At 37.2% G+C, this 18,505-nt stretch overlaps 1 protein-coding gene across 1 annotated transcript in view; it reads right to left on the bottom strand.

Annotated features, from left to right (window-relative positions):
* LOC110517612 overlaps positions 1-18,505 on the bottom strand; it is a gene marked incomplete at its 3' end in the record, with an annotated part of 114,625 nt that overhangs the window by 69,137 nt on the left and 26,983 nt on the right. Inside the window, 32 exon segments of the mRNA XM_036948267.1 lie at positions 1,382-1,409; positions 1,529-1,550; positions 1,713-1,741; positions 1,848-1,945; positions 2,054-2,085; positions 2,201-2,377; positions 2,593-2,711; positions 2,803-2,903; positions 3,773-3,984; positions 4,194-4,340; positions 4,477-4,561; positions 4,670-4,697; positions 4,815-4,836; positions 6,405-6,427; positions 6,537-6,634; positions 6,755-6,783; positions 6,888-7,064; positions 7,161-7,279; positions 7,501-7,601; positions 7,930-8,141; positions 8,369-8,515; positions 9,088-9,172; positions 9,462-9,489; positions 9,609-9,630; positions 9,794-9,822; positions 9,929-10,026; positions 10,166-10,197; positions 10,313-10,489; positions 11,037-11,155; positions 12,352-12,476; positions 13,439-13,641; positions 13,848-13,991. Coding sequence (XP_036804162.1) covers positions 1,382-1,409; positions 1,529-1,550; positions 1,713-1,741; positions 1,848-1,945; positions 2,054-2,085; positions 2,201-2,377; positions 2,593-2,711; positions 2,803-2,903; positions 3,773-3,984; positions 4,194-4,340; positions 4,477-4,561; positions 4,670-4,697; positions 4,815-4,836; positions 6,405-6,427; positions 6,537-6,634; positions 6,755-6,783; positions 6,888-7,064; positions 7,161-7,279; positions 7,501-7,601; positions 7,930-8,141; positions 8,369-8,515; positions 9,088-9,172; positions 9,462-9,489; positions 9,609-9,630; positions 9,794-9,822; positions 9,929-10,026; positions 10,166-10,197; positions 10,313-10,489; positions 11,037-11,155; positions 12,352-12,476; positions 13,439-13,641; positions 13,848-13,991 — 3,068 coding nt within the window.

The raw sequence follows: 18,505 nt of genomic DNA on the forward strand, positions 1-18,505 counted from the left end.
GAAAGGCCCTAAACCGAAATAGTAACCACTTACACAGCTTGGTAAGAGTCACAGCTGAGGTTCTTGGTGCTGAGGCAGTGCAGAAACACTCCTGATGCAGACGGCAGAAACACTCTCAGACGCCCAGAGAACAACTTCCTGATGACATCACTGTCTCTCAGCTGATCCTCAGTCAGTCTGTTGACCCTGATCTCTCCAATCACATCCAGCACCTGGGATAGTGCTGGGCCAATCACAGGCTCAGACTGGGGAGGAAGAGGTGTGGTTGGTTACTTCAAGGTTTGGCAAATCCTGACCCGATACACCACATACTTACTTGAACTTTAACCTCAAACTAGGCCAACCCTAAACCATTCCTGGCCTTGAACACAATTGTTAAATTTTTATGCTCTATTCTGGAAACTCTAGGGCTGAGAAATTGACATTGAAGTCGACATTGGTAAGGACACCCGCAATGTTTTCAGAATCAGACGTACCTGGTTGGAGAGAAGTACAAGAGCCTGATCCAGAACTGCAGAAGCTTTAGTGAAGAACAGCTTCCAGGTCTCTTTGGAGTCTGTGTTGTTCTCTGATAGTTTACATTTCAGCAGTGTGACCAGGTTCTCAGCTTTGAGGTCTTTCAGCTGTGGAAAAATATAAGTCATTTAGCCACTAATACTTCTTCCATACTTCTTCCATTGCACATTGTTTCAACCTTTTAGGGAGTGAGGCAGTCCTAGTCCTTTTGGATGTTTTTTTGACTTTATTGAAGAGATGGTCAAGTGTAGGAAAGACTGAGTCAAAGGGCTGTGGGACGGATTTGAACCGAGGGACTGTAACTGCTCGACCACACGTCACTTCCCACTGTAGTTAACATGAACCACCGGTGAATGTTTATAACTAATCCAAAAGTTAAATGTAGTGTTTTTTTCTGTGACTCGTAACTACAGAAAGCCAAAGGCTATAAGCACAAAGCCAGTGATATATAAGTACAAACATGATTGTCTCAAGAAAGTTCTACCCAGACCTGTGAGCAGGCGTATTGTTTGATGCTGTAGTCACATAGACGTCCCGTCGAGATCCCAGATTCCAAGAGCTGTTGTAGAGCCGAGCTATAACACGGGTAAGACAGAAGTATCAGTGTCAAACTCACAACCAACTCTCACAATCAGGATCCGTGTGTTTCAATCATTTGGATGGACTAGGTTTGCAAAATTTTGGGAAGTTCCCCAAAATACCCAACTTTTCAGAAAAACAGTTTGGAAGATTCCAGATAACTTGATTATTTCCTCCTTATTCTTTACATCTTCCAACCAAGAATAAAAATATATATATAAATGAATTTTAGGAAATTACAAGAATGTTGCAACCCTAGTCTGGTCTGAATAATGTCTTACTGTACCTGTCAACTCCGGCACAGACTCTTGTTGCTGAGAGAGATAAAGAGAAAAATAAGGATACAGAACATTTGATATTGGATTAAATGTGCAGTTCTGGGATAAAGAATATGGGTTCAGTATCAAGTTGTTGTCTACTAAACTAAATTTACCATTGTGCGATGACACTGGACACTAGAAAAAAAGAGAGACAAAATAATCATTAAGGAAAGTCTCTGAGAAGAGTCTTACTGTTGTCCATTCCTCCTATGTTCAGTTCAGGGTAATATAAGAAGCATAAAGAACAATGTTCTTTCACAATCTGGAAACATTTTTATGATACATGAACTGACTTGCCTGTTGGTTAACTGGTACCAGAGAACAATCTATTCACATGAAAACAAAGTACAAAGAGATTAAATTGAGTAAAAAAAATATTATAAAATTATATCTGGAATCTGATTTGAGAAAAAGACAGTGCTCCTGACTCACCCATTGGTGCAGATTCTGTGAGGTCATAAACACTGGCCCAGATGATTGGCTCCATCTCTTGAGGCAACGCTGACATGGCTTGGTACAGCCTCACAAAGCTGTGGAAAACAAAAACAATGTCATTTAAAAGATTGGTCTCTTTAATCTTTTCTAGATCCGCATATCATGGATCGCCTAATCAACCTATTGTCTCAAGTTTGACTTACATGGTCTGGTACACCGTGCAGCCGACTGGAGTCTGGGGAGAGGATAGAAGTTAACATCAACATATTGAAGCAAGACTACAATGTTTTTTTCAGTTAACTCAAAGACAGCTTTACAAGGTGTTTACTAATAATCTTTGGGGTCATTACCACCACAGACAGCCTGGAAAGGTGGTACAGGAACTCAGGGAGTCTCCTCTCCTTTGGTGACTTAGACAGGAAGTCAAACACTGTGTTGATGATGACATCTTTCCCTGGAAGACCAGGAAGAGGCAACACCACCAGCTCTGCTGTCTGCTTTGGAGCGAGAACCTCCAGGGCTGACAACTGGAAGGAGAGAGGTGGAAAGAGAGAGATTGTAATGTTCAAAACACCTCCTCCAACATCAAAAAACTGACATTTTAACCTGGGTGAACGGATCTGTGAAAACATTACTGATGTACAGACTTAACTAGAATACTTTACAACCCATTTATTGTGTCCTTAGTAAAATATATGCATGTATAAACAAAGTGGCGTAGTCGGCAGAAAGTGAGACGTACAGGAGAGAAGTCTGTGTTGAGTTTCAACAGGTCGCTGAGGGACACCAGGACTGAAAACCGCCCCAGGTTCTTCTGCAGCCAGGCCACACTGCTGTTAGAGTTGGACACACAGCCAGAGTCTGGAGGGAGGAGACCAATTGGTTAAGTTCAAAGATTAAATGAAGATGAGGAACAGTTTGCTGCTTTTACTCTAGTTGCTATCTTCTATACCTGAGGAGTTTTTGGTCAGGAAGGGCTGGATTAAGTATTTGACCAGCAGCTCTTGTCTCATCTGGTCCATTTGGTCGAATTGATTGCTGAACTCCCTCAGTCTGTGAGAAAGGAAACAGAACATACTATCAGCTCGATATGAATCACATTAACCCTTTACTGCAGTGGGCTATATCAGGGTCACAGAGTGTTTCTTGGTGGTCTGAACTTTGAAACAGAAGTATTCGCCTCACACACGGTTATGGACTTTTAAATAAAGTACTTTGTCAGATATAGAGTTGAAATGTTTTACATTTTGATGTTTCATCCCAATATTACAGTTTATATTAATCACAAAAAAATGAAATGTAACAAAACCTTTTTGACATTTAAAAACACTGCATTTTCTGCATTTTTTCTTTCTCTCACCAAATGAGTCCAATAGAGTGCTATTTGGTCAATTGACTGCAGGTAGTAGTCAAATTAATACATGTTATGCATTAATATTAATCTATTAACGGATTCTTCATTATTTTGGCAATGAGGCCCTGTATCAACTTCCCCAGAGTCAGATGAACTTGTGGACACCATGTTTTTATGTCTCTGTGCCCGGTATGAAAGAAGTTAGACGTAGTTTCGCCAGCCAATGCTAACTAGAGTTAGCGCCATGATTGGACGTCTATGGGTATCTGCATAAACTTCCGGTCATTGACGCTAATGCTAGTTAGCAATTGCCTTAGCAGTAGTCTTCAGCAACTTCCTTTCAAACTGATCAGCGCAGAGACATAAAGATGGTATCCAAGAGTACATCTGTCTCTGGAGACGTAGGTAAATGGTCTCCCAAAGTATCCCCTTTAACCATTACATACATCTGTCTTTGGAGATGTAGGTAAATGGTCTCCCAAAGTATCCCCTCTAACCATTACATACATCTGTCTTTGGAGATGTAGGTAAATGGTCTCCCAAAGTATCCCCTTTAACAATTACATACATCTGTTGATACGAGTCACAGCTCAGGTTCTTGGTGCTGAGGCAGTGCAGAAACACTCCTGATGCAGACGGCAGGAACAGTCTCAGACGCCCAGAGAACCACTTCCTGATGACATCACTGTCTCTCAGCTGATCCTCAGTCAGTCTGTTGACCCGGATCTCTCCAATCACATCGAGCGCCTGGGATACTGCTGGACCAATCACAGGTTTGGACTGGGGAGGACGAGATCGGTCATTCAATAACAGAACAACAGGGCCACGTTCAGTTGCAAAACGCTCTCGAACGTTGCAGATAGAAAACCATGAATAGAACCGCCGTAATTCCTACATAGCATATTCCTATGTGAACTTTCCACAAACGTTGCGTCCTGCTGAACGCGCCCCACACATTTAAGGAACGTTGATCTACTGTATATTCTCACCATATTGGAGAACATGTCCAGAGCTTGGTCTAAGACAGAGGTCAGTTTGGTGAGGAGAACCTTCCACGTCTCTTTAGAGTGAGAGGAGTTGCCGGGCAGGTTACATCTCAGAAGAGACACCAGGTGTTCTGCAGTGAAGTCTTTCAGCTTCGAGAGAAGAACAGATGATATATGGAGTCAATGAATGAATACATGTAGAGGGTTTTCTCTACCTTGGTGTATCTCCACAGTATCACTTTGTCTCTCATCCACTAGAATCACGGCTGTAGTGGAAAAATCTCACCGATGCACAGGCATACTCCTCCAGGGTAAAGGTACAGGGCACGTTCGCTGTATTTGATGTCGCCAAATAACTTTGTAGCGAATCACTGTAGAAGAATCAAATAGAACCAACGGTCATATCACTGATCACCATAGGAGTTTTCTAAATGGATTAAGACCAGGTAGATCTAAGATACAGGTGGTTAACTTGTTACCTGGCATTTCCTTCACAGACTCTGGTATCTGCAGGTGACCAGGAGACAAAGAGACATACATGTTTAGATTTAGACTCTCATGCGGCAATATATATACGATACGGTAGGTATCACATCTGTTGTTGCTGTCAGAGAAAACACTTACCGTTCGCTGGTGTTATTGGACACTGAAAAAGACAGAAGATATTATATTACAAAGGTATCAATAATAATAGGCCATTTCATTACAGTAGTCAATTACAGTAGTTATATTACAGTAGTTACATTACTTTTTGACAGTGGTCAATTACAGTAGTTACATTACTTCATTACAGTAGTCAATTACAGTAGTTACATTACCTCATTACAGTAGTCAATTACAGTAGTTACATTACTTCATTACAGTAGTCAATTACAGTAGTTAATTACAGTAGTTACATTACTTTTGACAGTGGTCAATTACAGTAGTTACATTACTTCATTACAGTAGTCAATTACAGTAGTTACATTACCTCATTACAGTAGTCAATTACAGTAGTTACATTACTTCATTAGAGTAGTCAATTACAGTAGTTCCATTACTTCATTACAGTAGTCAATTACAGTAGTTAATTACAGTAGTTACATTACTTTTTGACAGTGGTCAATTACAGTAGTTACATTACTTCATTACAGTAGTAAATTACAGTAGTTACATTACTTCATTACAGTAGTCAATTACAGTAGTTACATTACTTCATTACAGTAGTCAATTACAGTAGTTACCTAACCTCATTACAGTAGTCAATTACAGTAGTTACATTACCTCATTACAGCAGTCAATTATAGTAGTTACATTACTTCATTGCAACAGTCAATTACAGTAGTTACATTACTTCATTACAGTAGTCAATTACAGTAGTTACATTGCTTCATTACAGTAGTCAATTACAGTAGTTACATTACTTCATTACAGTAGTCAATTACAGTAGTTACATTACTTCATTGCAACAGTCAATTACAGTAGTTACATTACTTCATTACAGTAGTCAATTACAGTAGTTACATTACTTCATTACAGTAGTCAATTACAGTAGTTACATTACTTCATTACAGCAGTCAATTACAGTAATTACATTACTTCATTACAGTAGTCAATTACAGTAGTTACATTACTTCATTACAGTAGTCAATAAGAGTAGTTACATTACTTCATTACAGTAGTTAATTACAGTAGTTACATTACTTAATTACAGTAGTCAATTGCAGTAGTTACATTACCTCATTACAGCAGTCAATTACAGTAGTTACATTACCTCATTACAGCAGTCAATTATAGTAGTTACATTACTTCATTGCAACAGTCAATTACAGTAGTTACATTACTTAATTACAGTAGTCCATTACAGTAGTTAAATTACTTCATTACAGTAGTCCATTACAGTAGTTAAATTACTTCATTACAGCAGTCAATTACAGTAGTTAAATTACTTCATTACAACAGTCAATTACAGTAGTTAAATTACTTCATTACAGTAGTCAATTACAGTAGTTACATTACTTCATTACAACAGTCAATTACAGTAGTTAAATTACTTCATTACAGTAGTCAATTACAGTAGTTACATTACTTCATTACAGTAGTTACATTACTTCATTACAGTAGTCAATTACAGTAGTTACATTACTTCATTACAGTAGTCAATTACAGTAGTTACATTACTTCATTACAGTAGTCAATGAAAGATATAATAACAAAAAATAAATACATTCTCACCTTCATATTCATCGGCAAGCAATCTGTCAACAAAAGTTAGAAAACGCATTGAAAAATAGTCAGTCGATATATTGTTTTTAGTAATCTTATTCGTGGTAAAATAGTCAACGTGGTTAATGAAGGACGACTGACCTTCTGGAGCGGTCTGCATCAGGTTGTCTATAATGGCCTGAATAACTGGCTCCGTCTCTGGAGGTGCAGACGGTAAGGCCTGGTACAGACGCTCAAAGCTGAGACAGACACAGACAAACGGACATGTCAAAGTGTAGTAGTGGTGCTTTGTGGTTTTACAAGGTCATTAAGATAAAAACGACCTCTTCGTCGTTAAGACTTCTGTTGAATCCACTTACATGGTCTTAAAGCTGTCACATGGCATCATCTGAAAAGGACATCAATATAACATCAATATAACAACAAGATAAAGTATCAATATCAGTTGAGAAACAAGTTAGAACTTGTGTTTACTAATGCACAAAGTGTTACCTCTTCAGAGAGCCTGACGAGGTGGTACAGGAACTCAGGGAGTCTCCTCTCCTTTGGTGACTCAGTCAGGTAGTCAAACACTGTGTTGACGATGACATCTTTCCCTGGAAGACCAGGAAGAGGCAACACCACCAGCTCTGCTGTCTGTTTTGGAGAGAGAACCTCCAGGGCTGACAACTGGAAGGAGAGGAGACAAGAAGGTTATCAATACTTGGTAAGGACAAATATCTACGAATAATCATTGTGGCGTAGTCGGCAGAAAACGAGACATACAGGAGAGAAGTCTGTGTTGAGATTCAACAGGTTCCCGAGGGACACAAGAACTGAGAACGGCCCCAAGTTCTTCTGCAGCCAGTCCACACTGCTGTTAGAGTTGGACACACAGCCAGAGTCTGGAGAGAAGGGGGATTATTAACATACAGACATAAACATCAAAACACAAACATGCGAAAGGCCTAAACCTATCCAAATTCGCAGGTCTACATTGTGTAATGTTTTTATATGTCATCACCAACTATAAAAAATAAAAAATAAATGAAAAAACATTGTGATATACTTGAAAAACTATCCAATCAACAATTCAAAAACAAACATGCAATCAGATGATGATTACCTGATGTGGGTCGAGACAGGAAGAGGACGACCAGCTCCTTCAGAACCAGCTGCTGCTGCTCTAGGTTCATGTGATCAAACTGGGCTCCAAACTCCTTCACCCTGAAAGTAATACGTGAGTAATGTGTATAAGGACCTAACATTTAGGGGACATAACATTATGAGGACCTAATACCTACATTATAAGGACCTAATACCTACATTATGAGGACCTAATACCTACATTATGAGGACCTAATAGCTACATTATGAGGACCTAATACCTACATTATGAGGACCTAATACCTACATTATGAGGACCTACTACCTACATTATGAGGACCTAATACCTACATTATGAGGACCTAATACCTACATTATGAGGACCTAACACCTAACTTTGTGAGGACCTGACACACTAAGGCCCTAAACCGAAATAGTAACCACTTACACAGCTTGGTAAGAGTCACAGCTGAGGTTCTTGGTGCTGAGGCAGTGCAGAAACCCTCCGGATGCAGACGGCAGAAACGCTCTCAGACGCCCAGAGAACAACTTCCTGATGACATCACTGTCTCTCAGCTGATCCTCAGTCAGTCTGTTGACCCTGATCTCTCCAATCACATCCAGCACCTGGGATAGTGCTGGGCCAATCACAGGCTCAGACTGGGGAGGAAGAGATGTGGTTGGTTACTTCAAGGTTTGGCAAACCCTGACCCGATACACCACATACTTACTTGAACTTTAACCTCAAACTAGGCCAACCCTAAACCATTCCTGGCCTTGAACACAATTGTTAAATTTTTATGCTCTATTCGGAAACTCTATGGCTGAGAAATTGGTTAAGTCAACATTGGTAAGGACACCCGCAATGTTTTCAGAATCAGACGTACCTGGTTGGAGAGAAGTACAAGAGCCTGATCCAGAACTGCAGAAGCTTTAGTGAAGAACAGCTTCCAGGTCTCTTTGGAGTCTGTGTTGTTCTCTGATAGTTTACATTTCAGCAGTGTGACCAGGTTCTCAGCTTTGAGGTCTTTCAGCTGTGGAAAAATATAAGTCCTTTAGCCATACTTCTTCCATTGCACATTGTTTCAACCTTTTAGGGAGTGACGCAGTCCTAGTCCTTTTGGATGTTTTTTTGACTTTATTGAAGAGATGGTCAAGTGTAGGAAAGACGGAGGGTGAGTCAAAGGGCTGTGGGACGGATTTGAACCGGGGGACTGTAACTGCTCGACCACACGTCACTTTCCACTGTAGTTAACATGAACCACCAGGGAATGTTTATTTATGTATTTTACTAGGCAAGTCATTCACTTAAGAACAAATTCTTATTTTCAATGACGGCCTAGGAACAGTGGGTTTAAGTGCCTGTTCAGGGGCAGAACGACAGATTTGTACCTTGTCAGCTCGGGGGTTTGAACTTGCAACCTTCCGGTTCCTACTCCAACACTCTAACCACTATGCTACCCTGCCACCCCAATAGAACTAATCCAAATGTTAAATGTAGTGTTTATTTCTGTGACTCGTAAACACAGAAAGCCAAAGGCTATAAGCACAAAGCCAGTGATAAATAAGTACAAACATGATTGTCTCAAGACAGTTCAACCCAGACCTGTGAGCAGGCGTATTGTTTGATGCTGAAGTCACATAGACGTCCCGTCGAGATCCCAGAGTCCAAGAGCTGTTGTAGAGCCGAGCTATAACACGGGTAAGACAGAAGTATCAGTGTCAAACTCACAACCAACTCTCACAATCAGGATCTGTGTGTTTCAATCATTTGGATGGACTAGGTTTGCAAAATTCTGGGAAGTTCCCCAAAATACCCAACTTTTCAGAAAAACAGTTTGGAAGATTCCAGATAACTTGATTATTTCCTCCTTATTCTTTACATCTTCCAACCAATAATAAAAATATATATATATGAATTTTAGGACAATTACAAGAATGTTGCAACCCTAGTCTGGTCTGAATAATGTCTTACTGTACCTGTCAACTCCGGCACAGACTCTTGTTCCTGAGAGAGATGAAAAGAAAAATAAGGATACAGAACATTTGATATTGGATTAAATGTGCAGTTCTGGGATAAAGAATGGGGGTTCAGTATCAAGTTGTTGTTTCCTAAACTAAATTTACCATTGTGCGATGACACTGGACACTAGAAAAAAAAGAGAGACAAAATAATAATTAAGGAAAGTCTCTGAGAAGAGTCTTACTGTTGTCCATTCCTCCTATGTTCAGTTCAGGGTAATATAAGAAGCATAAAGAACAATGTTCTTTCACAATCTGGAAACATTTTTATGATACATGAACTGACTTGCCTGTTGGTTAACTGGTACCAGAGAACAATCTATTCACATGAAAACAAAGTACAAAGAGATTAAATTGAGTAAAAAATATATAATAAAATTATATCTGGAATCTGATTTGAGAAAAAGACAGTGCTCCTGACTCACCCATTGGTGCAGATTCTGTGAGGTCATAAACACTGGCCCAGATGATTGGCTCCATCTCTTGAGGCAACGCTGACATGGCTTGGTACAGCCTCACAAAACTGTGGAAAACAAAAACAATGTCATTTAAAAGATTGGTCTCTTTAATATTTTCACATGAACATAGAGAATATTTATGCAATTACTAGATCCGCATATCATGGATCGCCTAATCAACCTATTGTCTCAAGTTTGACTTACATGGTCTGGTACACCGTGCAGCCGACTGGAGTCTGGGGAGAGGATAGAAGTTAACATCAACATATTGAAGCAAGACTACAATGTTTTTTTCAGTTAACTCAAAGACAGCTTTACAAGGTGTTTACTAATAATCTTTGGGATCATTACCACCACAGACAGCCTGGAAAGGTGGTACAGGAACTCAGGGAGTCTCCTCTCCTTTGGTGACTCAGTCAGGTAGTCAAACACTGTGTTGATGATGACATCTTTCCCTGGAAGACCAGGAAGAGGCAACACCACCAGCTCTGCTGTCTGCTTTGGAGAGAGAACCTCCAGGGCTGACAACTGGAAGAGAGGAAACAAGAAGGTTATTAAGCATTAGATTCAGTTTCTCTATCAAATGTTAGAAACATAACAATTGCTGATATGGTGACTCAATATAATCACAGAATACATAATTATCCAAATATCTATGTACTGTATAATCATGGACCGCATAGTGAAGGAAAAGCAGCCAACAAGTGCTCAGCCTATGTGGGAACTCCTTCAAGACGGTTGGAAAAGCATTCCAGGTGAAGCTGGTTGAGAGAATGCCAAGAGTGTGCAAAGCTGTCATCAAGGCAAAGGGTGGCTATTTGAAGAATCTCAAATATAAAATATGTTTGGATTTGTTTAACACTTTTTTGGTTACTACATGATTCCATATGTGTTATTTAATAGTTTTGATGTTTTCACTATTATTCTACAATGTAGAAAATGGTAAAAAAATAAAATAAAGAAAAACCCTAGAATGAGTAGGTGTGTCCAAAATTTTGACCGGTAAGTGTATATACAGTATAAACATGGTGGTGCAGTCAGCCGACATTGAAACGTACATGACTCTCATACTTACAGCAGAGAAATTAGCATTTAGATCATAGAAATCCCTCAGAGGAGCGAATGCAGAGAATCCACCAAAGTTCTTGATCAGCCAGTCTGAACTGCTACTGGCTGAAGAGATGCATTGTGGGTCTGAGGATGGAAATAGTGAAGGGATCCTATCAGTATATCAGAGGCCATTTGAGGGTTATAATCTCAATCTCCCCATCACATGACAAAGAGTCTGAAGTTTGCCACCATAGACTTGTATAGAGATCGCAACGTTGTATCGGTGAGCACACGAGCAGCGCCAGTGAGGCCATCTCCATTTTGAAGTAGTCCATGTTTTATTATATTACTTCTATGTGTTGGTAAACAAACTGAAAGGGTTTATACTTTATTTTTTTTATCTAACCCTTATTTTACCAGGTAAAGTTGACTAAGAACACATTCAGATTTACAGCAACAACCTGGGGAATCATTACAGGGGAGAGGAAGGGGGGGATGAATGAACCAATTGGGAGCTGGGGATGATTAAGTGGCCATGATGGTATGGGGGCCAGATTGGGAATTTAGCCAGGACACTGGGGTTAAATACCCCCTACTCTTACAATAAGTGCCATGGGATATTTTAGTGGCCACAGAGAGTCAGGACACCCTTTTAACATCCCATCTGAAAGATGGCTCCCTACACAGGGCAATGTCCCTGTGTAGGGAGCCCTGGGGCATTAGGATATGTTTTTAGACCAGAGGAAAGAGTGGCTCCTTCTGGCCCTCCAACACCACTTACAGCATCATCTGTTCTCCCATTCAGGGACCGACCAGGACCGACCCTGCTTAGTTTCAGTGGCCAAGCCAGCAGTGGGATGCAGGGTGTGTTGTTTGAACAGGTATGAAGTCAAGGTTGGTCATTTATTGGCCACCTGCAGTTGTGGAATGTCTTATGTGATCCTTCCTTAACCTATAGGATGTCCCGCCCAGTTGACTACTTCAAAATGGTGACAGTCATCAACGTTGCTGCCCATGCTACAACTGTATTTTGGGCAATAGAGTCCTCTATACAACACATGTAACTGAGGAAGTGATATGTCCCAACTTATATTTAAGCAATAGTGCATGTGGGTGTTGTGGTATATGGCCAATATACCACGGCTAAGGGCTGTTCTTAGGAACAACACTTCGCGGAGTACAGCCATTAGCCGTGGTATATTATCCATATACCACAACCCCCCCACCCCCCACCCCGAGATACTTTATTGCTATTATAAACTGGTTACCAACGTAAATAAAGCAGTAACAAATACATGTTTTTTTGGGGGCCTGGAGAACTGATCAATCAGAACTCTGACCTGTGGAGTTGTGATTCAACAGGAAGGGCAACAGGAACTGTTTGTAGATCACGTGACCCTGCATTTCATACATCTGCTCGTCCTCCTGGTCCATCAGCTTAATTTGTTCACTCAGCTCCTCCACACTGTGGAACCATACATATAGTATTAGTAGTGTTACTCACAGGGCTTGGATGTATTAGTGTTAGGTTAGGTTTAGTGTTACTCACAGGGCTTGGTAGATGTTTTAGTGTTTAGGTTAGGTTTAGTGTTACTCACAGGGCTTGGTAGATGTATTAGTGTTAGGTTAGGTTAGGTTTAGTGTTACTCACAGGGCTTGGTAGATGTTTTAGTGTTAGGTTAGGTTTAGTGTTACTCACAGGGCTTGGTAGATGTAATAGTGTTAGGTTAGGTTAGGTTTAGTGTTACTCACAGGGCTTGGTAGATGTATTAGTGTTAGGTTAGGTTAGGTTTAGTGTTACTCACAGGGCTTGGTAGATGTTTTAGTGTTAGGTTAGGTTTAGTGTTACTCACAGGGCTTGGTAGATGTATTAGTGTTAGGTTAGGTTAGGTTTAGTGTTACTCACAGGGCTTGGTAGATGTTTTAGTGTTAGGTTAGGTTAGGTTTAGTGTTACTCACAGGGCTTGGTAGATGTATTAGTGTTAGGTCAGGTTTAGTGTTACTCACAGGGCTTGGTAGATGTAATAGTGTTAGGTCAGGTTTAGTGTTACTCACAGGGCTTGGTAGATGTATTAGTGTTAGGTTAGGTTTAGTGTTACTCACAGGGATTGGTAGATGTTTTAGTGTTTAGGTTAGGTTTAGTGTTACTCACAGGGCTTGGTAGATGTTTTAGTGTTTAGGTTAGGTTTAGTGTTAGGTTAGGTTAGGTTAGGTTTAGTGTTACTCACAGGGCTTGGTAGATGTATTAGTGTTAGGTTAGGTTTAGTGTTACTCACAGGGCTTGGTAGATGTAATAGTGTTAGGTTAGGTTAGGTTTAGTGTTACTCACAGGGCTTGGATGTATTAGTGTTAGGTTAGGTTTAGTGTTACTCACAGGGCTTGGTAGACGTAATAGTGTTAGGTTAGGTTAGGTTTAGTGTTACTCACAGGGCTTGGTAGACGGGGCAGGTGAAGTTCTTGGTGCTGAGGCAGGAGAGAAGGCCGGGGGGGACGGAGGGAAGCAGGGGCTTCAGTTTGATCTGGAACCAGAGCCTGATGAAGTCTGGGTCGTTGAGATTCTCCTGGGTCAGAGCCGGGGAGTCTGCCTGGCCAAACACCTCCTGGAAGTGGTGCGCCACCTCACTGAAGTTCTGTATGGGGAAGATAAAATATTAGATAGACATGGTCTAATTCATTTTGTGAGATCGGCAGCATAACTCTACAGTGTACATATTATGGTAAATGACCATTTGAGTTATAATTAGTTCCACACTTATTAACATTCTGTCCAAATTTTTAAGACCTCAAATATGATCTAATGTCCAAATGAGTCCCCTAATGATTGGTTGAGGCTTACCGCGGTGGAGAACTTCTGGACCAATGAGTTGAGCCGCCCGGTCAGCTCCACGACCAGACGCATAACAGTCTCCTCGGACAACGTCAAGTTGCTACGGGCAACACAGTGCAGGACGCGCGCCACTTTCTCCACCGCATTGGTCAACTAGAGCAAGAGAGAGGGAGAGATGGAAAGTTTATATTATTCTCATAACTATTATTTGTTGTAATTGCTGTTAATATGATTAGCGCTATTAACGTTATCCTTATTATTCCATTATTAATGTCTTATTTGACCATCGTTGATAGATTAGATAGATGATTAGATGAGTTTATTAGTCACATAGACAGGGTAGCAGATGTAATCGCAGGGTACAGTGTTAATTCTTATACTCCGAGCTCCAACAGTGCAGGTCAAAACATGTTTCACTTTGACAATGTAAGTGTTTTTTACATTTCCACGTCAAAAAAAGTATGTTGAATTGAAGAAAAAAAAGAGGAATTTAATTGAAAGAGATCACGCGAGAACGAGATGTTGAGAGGTTGTCATGACATGTAGTCACCAGTAGGTGTCTCTGTACTCCTCTAATTCTACCTATATCAGTCAGAGGCCAACTATTATTGAAGCGAGAGAATCCTTGGTATCAAACATACTAATATAATATATATAATGTAACTAATATAACAGCTATTGCCATAACGATTTTGGCCATGTTCCAGCATGATTTTTTATTTATTTTTATTTAACTCGGCAAGTCAGTTCAGAAAAAAATTATTATTTACAATGATTACATTGCAGACGCATGCCAGATCTCACAACACCTGGATAGGTGTTTAACGTATCAGCTAACCCCATCATATGATATAGTGATGTGATGCCGAACTGCTCTGTCGATTTGCCCGGGGTAGGACCTCATTGTAAATAAGAATTTGTTCTTAACTGATTTGCCTATTTAAATTAAGGTTACATTTTAAAACAAAAACTCTATATATTTGTTAAAAGATGCAATGCAACACCTGTAATGTAGTCGCCCTGGAATGTAACTTACACAAACTATAGATGACATGATATATAGATGACATGATATATAGATGACATCAACTATAGATGACATGAACTATAGATAGATGACATGATATATAGATGACATATATAGATGACATGATATATAGATGACATGATATATAGATGACATGATATATAGATGATATGATATATAGATGACATGATATATAGATGATATGATATATAGATGACATGATATATAGATGACATGATATATAGATGACATGATATATAGATGACATGATATATAGATGACATGATATATAGATGACATGATATATAGATGACATGATATATAGATGACATGATATATAGATGACATGATATATAGATGACATGATATATAGATGACATGATATATAGATGACATGAACTATACATGACATGATATATAGATTACATGATATATAGATGACATGATATATAGATGACATGATATATAGATGACATGAACTATAGATGACATGATATATAGATTACATGATATATAGATGACATGATATATAGATGACATGATATATAGATGACATGATATATAGATGACATGATATATAGATGACATGAACTATAGATAGATGACATGAACTAGAGATAGATGACATGATAGATAGATGACATGATATATAGATGACATGATATATAGATGATATGATATATAGATGACATGATATATAGATGACATGATATATAGATGACATGATATATAGATGATATGATATATAGATGACATGATATATAGATGACATGATATATAGATGACATGAACTATAGATGACATGATATATAGATGACATGATATATAGATGACATGATATATAGATGACATGAACTATAGATGACATGATATATAGATGACATGATATATAGATGACATGATATATAGATGACATGATATATAGATGATATGATATATAGATGACATGAACTATAGATGATATGATATATAGATGATATGAACTATAGATGACATGATATATAGATGACATGATATATAGATGATATGATATATAGATGACATGAACTATAGATGATATGATATATAGATGACATGATATATAGATGACATGATATATAGATGATATGATATATAGATGACATGATATATAGATGATATGATATATAGATGATATGATATATAGATGATATGATATATAGATGACATGATATATAGATGACATGATATATAGATGACATGATATATAGATGATATGATATATAGATGACATGAACTATAGATGATATGATATATAGATGACATGATATATAGATGATATGATATATAGATGACATGATATATAGATGACATGATATATAGATGACATGATATATAGATGACATGATATATAGATGATATGATATATAGATGACATGAACTATAGATGATATGATATATAGATGACATGATATATAGATGATATGATATATAGATGACATGATATATAGATGATATGAACTATAGATGATATGATATATAGATGACATGATATATAGATGACATGATATATAGATGACATGATATATAGATGACATGAACTATAGATGACATGATATATAGATGACATGAACTATAGATGACATGATATATAGATGACATGAACTATAGATAGATGACATGATAGATAGATGACATGAACTATAGATAGATGACATGATAGATAGATGACATGATATATAGATGACATGATATATAGATGACATGATATATAGATGATATGATAGATAGATGACATGATATATAGATGACATGATATATAGATGACATGATATATAGATGACATGAACTATAGATGACATGATATATAGATGACATGAACTATAGATGACATGATATATAGATGACATGAACTATAGATAGATGACATGATAGATAGATGACATGAACTATAGATAGATGACATGATAGATAGATGACATGATATATAGATGACATGATATATAGATGACATGATATATAGATGATATGATATATAGATGACATGATATATAGATGACATGATATATAGATTACATGATATATAGATGACATGATATATAGATGACATGATATATAGATGACATGATATATAGATGATATGATATATAGATGACATGAACTATAGATGACATGATATATAGATGGCATGATATATAGATGACATGAACTATAGATAGATGACATGATAGATAGATGACATGATATATAGATGACATGATATATAGATGACATGATATATAGATGATATGATAGATAGATGACATGATATATAGATGACATGATATATAGATGACATGATATATAGATGACATGAACTATAGATGACATGATATATAGATGACATGAACTATAGATGACATGATATATAGATGACATGAACTATAGATAGATGACATGATAGATAGATGACATGAACTATAGATAGATGACATGATAGATAGATGACATGATATATAGATGACATGATATATAGATGACATGATATATAGATGATATGATATATAGATGACATGATATATAGATGACATGATATATAGATGATATGATATATAGATGACATGAACTATAGATGACATGATATATAGATGGCATGATATATAGATGACATGATATATAGATGACATGATATATAGATGATATGATATATAGATGACATGAACTATAGATGACATGATATATAGATGACATGATATATAGATGATATGATATATAGATGATATGATATATAGATGACATGATATATAGATGACATGATATATAGATGACATGATATATAGATGATATGATATATAGATGACATGATATATAGATGATATGATATATAGATGACATGATATATAGATGATATGATATATAGATGATATGATATATAGATGACATGATATATAGATGACATGATATATAGATGACATGATATATAGATGATATGATATATAGATGTCATGATATATAGATGATATGATATATAGATGATATGATATATAGATAGATGACATGATAGATAGATGACATGATATATAGATGACATGATATATAGATGATATGATATATAGATGACATGAACTATAGATGACATGATATATAGATGATATGATATATAGATGACATGAACTATAGATGACATGATATATAGATGACATGATATATAGATGACATTAACTATAGATGACATGATATATAGATGATATGATATATAGATGACATGAACTATAGATGACATGATATATAGATGACATTAACTATAGATGACATGATATATAGATGACATTAACTATAGATGACATGATATATAGATGACATTAACTATAGATGACATGATATATAGATGACATTAACTATAGAAGACATGATATATAGATGACATGATATATAGATGACATGATATATAGATGATATGATATATAGATGACATGATATATAGATGATATGATATATAGATGACATGATATATAGATGACATGATATATAGATGATATGATATATAGATGACATTAACTATAGATGACATGATATATAGATGATATGATATATAGATGACATGATATATAGATGATATGATATATAGATGACATGATATATAGATGACATGATATATAGATGACATGATATATAGATGACATGATATATAGATGACATGATA

This window comes from Oncorhynchus mykiss, chromosome 17 (assembly GCF_013265735.2).
Source record: "Oncorhynchus mykiss isolate Arlee chromosome 17, USDA_OmykA_1.1, whole genome shotgun sequence".
NCBI lineage: Eukaryota > Metazoa > Chordata > Actinopteri > Salmoniformes > Salmonidae > Oncorhynchus > Oncorhynchus mykiss.